At 49.0% G+C, this 6,648-nt stretch overlaps 1 protein-coding gene across 10 annotated transcripts in view; it reads left to right on the plus strand.

Annotated features, from left to right (window-relative positions):
• Nucleotides 1-6,121, plus strand: part of ERG (ETS transcription factor ERG) — a 265,893-nt gene extending 259,772 nt beyond the window's left edge. For all 10 annotated transcript variants that reach the window (XM_053220550.1, XM_027041609.2, XM_027041610.2 and 7 more), the window contains one exon: nucleotides 4,176-6,121. In XM_053220550.1, the coding sequence (XP_053076525.1) occupies nucleotides 4,176-4,696 (521 nt within the window). In that variant the 3' untranslated portion in view covers nucleotides 4,697-6,121. The remainder of the gene's footprint in view (nucleotides 1-4,175) is intronic.
• Nucleotides 6,122-6,648: the final 527 nt, after the last annotated feature.

Below are 6,648 nucleotides of genomic sequence, written 5' to 3' on the forward strand. Positions count from 1 at the left end.
CGCACTCTGTCTCTCTCTTTCTTAAAAATAAATGAACATAAAAAAAACCGGGGCGCCTGGGTGGCTCAGTCGGTTAAGCATCCGACTTCGGCTCAAGTCATGATCTCACGGTCTGTGGGTTCGAGCCCCGCGTCGGGCTCTGTGCTGACAGCTCGGAGCCTGGAGCCTGCTTCGGATTCTGTGTCTCCCTCTTTCTCTGACCCTCCCCTGTTCATGCGCTCTCTCTCTCTGTCTCAAAAATAAATAAATGTTAAAAGAAAAAAAATTTTTAAAAAACCCTCTGGTTTTCAGCCCAAACAAATCATGGTAAGACCCTTCGTGTGTTGAGTTTATCCTCACAGTGTCCTGGCAAGATGCTGTTACCATCACCCCCATTTTGTAGATGAGGGCACTGAGGCACAGAACGTTAGGTGAGCTGCCCAAGGCCGCGTGCAGCCAGCGCCAGGATCCAGCGGAGGTAGAGATGATTCCAGACTGGTGCTTCCAGACACCGTACTGCCCTGCACTCTACCACGTCCTGTCTGAGCCACGCTGAGCCCGGAGCAAAGCCTCCGCCCTGGGACGTGCCAGCTGCCTGGGGCTCGGCATGGTGGGGGAGACAGGCTGTGCCCACGGGCTTCTCTGCCGCGTGCCTGGCGACGGCAGAAAGTGGCCTCCACTGGCTGCCACCGTGGTGCTTTGGGGGACCCTCTCTGCTTCATTTCCTGCTCTGTCCCTCCGTCAGGTGGTGGCCGCTGAGCCCTGCTCTTGAGGGGGGGGACACCCCTCCTTCTGGACCCACAGCTGCTGAGTCACTCCCAGCTCTGCTTCGTCTGTGCTTTATAAACCTTTTAGGTGCTTTGCCCTTTTCTGCTTCGTTGTACTTCTTTGCTACTGTTATTTCTCTTCTCTTTCTGCTGCAGGAAGAGACCACCTTCCTTCTAAAAATAAAAGCATTGCCTCTCATTCTCTTCCAGGCGCACCCCTCCCCGCCTTTATCCCATTGGGTTCTCCTGTGGGCGGGGCACAACCGACATCATTGTTTCTCCCACCAATCCTGGCTTTGTTAATTACCCCACCCAATCCTGGGTAAAAGTAGCTACTTCTTACTGATGTTGGAAAGCCGCGACCAAGATAGGGTGAGAAAACAGACTGGAAAGGTTTTCCCAAAGGAGGGCGATGGAGGAAGGGGGGGAGGTGGCCAGGCTGCCGGATGCCGGATCCTGAGTGTAAGGACCTCTCCTTTCACTTGTCGGCTTGGCCGGTGAACGGCCCAAGCCCCTCTTAGGCTTCCCACCACTTAGATATCCTTGTCTGACCTCCCCCGTTCTGTGTTCTCAAATGCACCTTTATCGCACCGTACATGTTTTCGTCTTCATAAATTGCTTTTGAAATATGTGGCCACAAGGAGCTCAGTTCATCTACCGTTGGCTGAGTCCTCAGCAGCCACCGTGCATCCTTGACAATTCTTGCGCAAGAAAACCTGCTCCATACTGCGGATCCAAGGGATTTTGTTACAAGTATTAAATGTAGCAGTTAATGCTCTGGGCACACCGTTGCATTTTATAACATTTACTTAAACAGCAATTGATTTTGCATTTTCCCTTTTGTTCTTAGGTTTGGAAGGTGATGAATTTTGTGTAAAGATCTCTTATGCCCATAGATCCTTGAAATGCTCAAGAGGCTGTGTCTTAAAGGTTAACAGGCAAAAGAGTCTAGTAAGAAATCGCGCATCTTTGAATTTCCAGCCGCGCGTTTAGATCTCTGCCTTTCTAGTGCTTCAGAAGCAGGAGGGGTATGAAACCACTTTTGTCCGCTGGCTGTCTCTGTGCAGATTTCTAAAGGAAGTGGGCAAGGGACAGATGCCTAGGAGCAATGCCAAGGTTTGAATAAATACCGGCTACTATTCTGGCTATCTGGGAAGGTCTGTGCGTTTTTGCGCAATCTGTGGAATTGCTTTCTCTGCGGGAGGACGTTCACAGTGAATATTTATTTTCAGACAACTCTACGTGTTTACGTGGAAGCATATGTTGGGCTGTGAAATAAAAAAATTTTGTTTTTCCCTATTCCCAGGTCATGTGTGGAATTTTTGTCAAGTAGCAGTCCTTTGGTTACAATATGTATACTAAACCCATATGGTTTTCTCATACCATTCTTCGTATTTTTTCAAATGCATATTAATGAGATGTTCGGGGCAACCAAAACTTGATGGAGAACAGTTTGAATATGTGGTTCTGAAAAAGCACGGGCTTCCATTGAGTTGAATGACAAGCTGTTAATGTATTTCAAATGTGTCGTAGAGTGAAAATGAGAATTTTCCAGAACATGTTCAGAAAAGGCTGACCTTTCTCACGATGCTGTCGCATGGATGAATTCACAAATATACCCATCTCCGTGTAGCCGGCGTGGAAACAAGGATTTAAGAGTTGGGCAATTTATGTAGGGAGTTAGCTAGGGAGAAGGGTTTGGGGGGGGGTAAATTCTGATTGATTTTTACACGACATCAATTCCCTGAACAGTTGCCAGTCATTTTATCACATCTCTTGCTGATCGTGCAATAAAAAGTATTCTTTTGGGGGGCGCCTGGGGGCTCCGTCGTTTAGGCATCTGACTTCTGCTCGGGTCATGATCTCAAAGTTCATGAGTTTGAGCCCCGCGTCAGGTCTTGTGCTGACAGCTCAGAGCCTGCTTGGGAGCCTGCGTCTCCCTCTCTCTCTGCCCCTCCCCCACTCATGCGCTCTCTGTGTCTCTCTCTCAAAAATAAATAAACGTTTAAAAAAGTCACCTTTTTGGTACAAGCCTGAGGCAGTGTTCGAGCTGGAGTTTGGGAGGAAAGCCAGGCCTCTTAGTTACTTTCAAAGCTTCTAAAATCTGTTCAGCACATCTTAGTTCCTCCTGGTGCTCAATACTGCTGTCGATATTTACATGCTGCTTCCCTGGAGGAAGCCATAAGTCATCTTAAAATAGTGTAACGTGGTGGCTGGAACGATATGCCTGGATTTTTCTCGAAACTTAATAAGAGCTGAAAGGCACACCCACGTGTCTCTCCAGCGGGATCAAACACAATTCTGTGTGCCCCCAGCTAACTGAGATCTCGCTGATGAAGGTGGAGTCTCATTTGGTTCCCCAGAAGGGCTTGCAGTCACTCACTGCTGCAGATTTTCTTCTGGAAACTTCTGAACACAACTGGCATCGCAATGCGAGGGCAACCCGTGGATTTCCGTTATGATGCAGTTGCCTAAATACTGGAAATAGGTGATCTGGTTTGAAAAAGAGCCAACTTTTTCTAAACTTCCTCATTTTGAGTGGGTTAATTCTGTTCTAGGAAAAGTTTTGACAGAATTGCTTTCTGGGTGCCAGCAAAATGTTATGTTAGAAATAACGGTGTTTACTTCCATTCTCTATTTTTTCCATAAACTTTTAGAAGTTCATTTCCTAAATATGACTTTTATTATTTTACTTGACCTAGCCAATATAAATGGTGTTAAGTCATTATTGCCATCAACATAATGGCACTTTTTGCCTTGCAAAATAGGAAAAATAAACCCTTTCACCCCTGAAACACAGAGTTGGCTTGGCTATGCTTCTAAGGAAGTCAGACATGGATGGGACCAACCTAAACTTTGCCCCATAGAAATTCTTTGCGTTGCATTACTTGGATCTGTGGATGAGCCTGATATCACCAAAGATCCTCACCGAAGACCCTGTTCCCAAGACACAGAACTTGGGATGCCGATACTTGTGCAGGTGCTCAGTTCATTGTGTGTCTCTGGGAGAGAGGCAGTGATGAAGCAGACAGGGCAGGGGTAAGGCTGTGGGGGCTGGTGGCCTTAGCCGGAACCTTGCTCTGGTCTGGTCCTGCAAGGAGCTCACGAGTATGAACAGCATCACAGAGCTGGCCCCTCCTTGAGGCAGTGAGACGGTGCCTGTGGTGCACGGTGTCAGCCCCTCTGGCTGTGGGTTGCCCTGGGGGGTCGGGGGGGAGGTGAAGCAACTCCTGTTCAGCCAAGGGCAATATTCTGGAGAAGAGGGAGGAAGGCAGCCACCATCCCCAGCAGCCGAGGGACGGGCGCACAGGCAGGTTAAGGCGTCTGCATGGAACACCACTAAGCACCCGCTTCCGTCTCTGAAGAAACACTGCCTTTAGCTCAGAACCTGTTCTCACTGGTGTTCTGTTTCCTTCCCCCCCTCCTCAGGGAGTGGGCAGATTCAGCTGTGGCAGTTCCTCCTGGAGCTCCTGTCGGACAGCTCGAACTCCAACTGCATCACCTGGGAAGGCACCAACGGGGAGTTCAAGATGACGGACCCCGATGAGGTGGCCCGGCGCTGGGGAGAACGGAAAAGCAAACCCAATATGAACTACGACAAACTCAGCCGCGCCCTCCGCTACTACTATGACAAAAATATCATGACCAAAGTCCACGGGAAGCGCTACGCCTACAAGTTTGACTTCCACGGGATCGCCCAGGCCCTCCAGCCCCACCCTCCAGAATCATCTCTGTACAAGTACCCCTCAGACCTCCCTTACATGGGCTCCTATCACGCCCACCCACAGAAGATGAACTTTGTGGCCCCCCACCCTCCCGCCCTACCCGTGACCTCGTCCAGTTTCTTCGCTGCCCCAAACCCCTACTGGAATTCGCCAACCGGAGGTATATACCCCAACACTAGGCTTCCGGGCAGCCACATGCCTTCTCATCTGGGCACTTACTACTAACGACCTGAGGGAGGCCTTTCCCAACAGCATACAATCACCAAGAAATTGCCACCAACTCTATAGGAGAACGTGAATCAAAGTGCCTCAAGAGGAATGTAAAAGCTTGACTGGCGCTGGGGAAGGAAGCCAGGGACGAGATCCAAAGACTCTTAATGGGAGGGATTTACTAAAGTATTACTCCAGGAATAAAGAGGATGCGAAAAATGTAATTTTATCTGGACACCTCGGGTGTGGACCCACCTTGTAAAAGACATTGTAAGTAGAAGCATGAAGAAGTCACGAGGACCAAGTGCCAAAGAAAGTGTTCTTAAGAAACCTATAAACTTCAGAGGGGAGTTTGGGGTCCCGCTAGTGCAAACGGGGATTCAAGTACAGTGAGAGTGGTAACACAGCTTTCCCCTGACATACCATTTACATGTCATTTTAAGGAAAACTACCTGTATTTAAAAATAGAAACATATCAAAAAAGAAAAGAGAGAGACCGTGGCCCGTCGACAGATACCGAGATGGAACTCAGTAGAACGTGCTGTTTGGGTGAAATCAGATGCGTTCCGTTCGGAGGAGAGCCACAGCTCCTGGACGGTATCAGGGGAACTGAGCCCGGCGGTGGGGCCGGGGCCGTCTGCGGACAGCGAGCGTGTGGTTGTAGACAGAGGGCTGGAGGAGGTGCGAGAGAAGGGAGCGGAGGAGGAGGAGGCCAGAGGGCTGGGAGAGACGCTTGTCAAGCAGTGGAGACCGGACTTGGGACAGTGCAGAGGCCGGAGACTGAGTCAGGAGACTTGCGGGTTCATTGGTCGGTGCCCTACCAAACCCAGTGTTAAGAGAAAGAATATGGCGTCCAGGACGAGGGGAAAGTAGTAGAATTCAGGAACAAGAATACGCATCTCTCTTTTTTGTTTGTCTGTCTGTCTGTCAAAAGAAAAATTTAACTGGAATTGTCTGATATTTAAAAGAAACATTCGGGACCTCATCGTTATGGGGGGGGGGGGCTCTGTTCCCCACAGGGTGTGGTAGCCTTCTTCGATGCTGCCATCGGAAACCATCTAGGCGTTTGGGTTAGGCAGAGGCTCCGGGTTTCCTTTCGAGTCGCAAACGCTGTGCGTTTGTCAGAATGAAGTATACAAGCCAATGTTTTTTCCCCCCTTTTTATATAATAATTATATAACTTATGCATTTATACACTACGAGTTGATCTCGGCCAGCCAAAGATACACGACAAAAGAGACAATCAATGATAGAATGTGGCCTTGAATTTTAACTCTGTATGCTTAATGTTTACAATATGAAGTTATTAGTTCTTAGAATGCAGAATGTATGTAATAAAACAAGCTTGGCCTAGCATGGCAAATCAGATTGACCCGGGAGTCCGCATTTGCACTTTGTTAGCGACTGAAGTTGCCTAACAGAGATGTGTGCTGAACTTCGGGTCTTGTGTTCTGGTTTTATTTTGTCCGGGAATTCGTGCGAGAGCCAAGCAAATAGGATGTTTGGCGCCCAAACGGTGTTGGCCTCTGCAGGCCCTTCCTGCTCACTCTCTCTTCCTCCTCGTCTTTCTGGAGCAGACGACCAAAGGTTTCACGTTGGAACCTCCATGTGTGTGTGCCCAGAATGGAAAGAGGCCTCTCGAGCGGGGGTTGTGACAGAAATTCCAGAGAAGCACTTGGTCACAGATCACCCTCAGTCCCTGCCAGGATCATAAAACATTGGTTGAACGGTGAACCGATCTACTGCTCTTAATGCAAACTGTAACTTTGTTGGTCAATAAAGTGTCGTGGACAGCCAGTTTCTCACTTTACAGGAACAAGGGATGGCTTCTAAGTTTACCACTTGGCTTCCCTTTGAGAGGCCCTGGCCGGGTCCACAGTTGCCTTAATCTTCCCACGCTGGGATGATCTGGGCACTGTGGTTTGGGGTTCGCCAGCCTTGAGCCTCACATGTCCGCAGACACTATT

Source organism: Acinonyx jubatus, chromosome C2 (genome assembly GCF_027475565.1).
Source record: "Acinonyx jubatus isolate Ajub_Pintada_27869175 chromosome C2, VMU_Ajub_asm_v1.0, whole genome shotgun sequence".
In the NCBI taxonomy this organism is placed as follows: Eukaryota; Metazoa; Chordata; class Mammalia; order Carnivora; family Felidae; genus Acinonyx; species Acinonyx jubatus.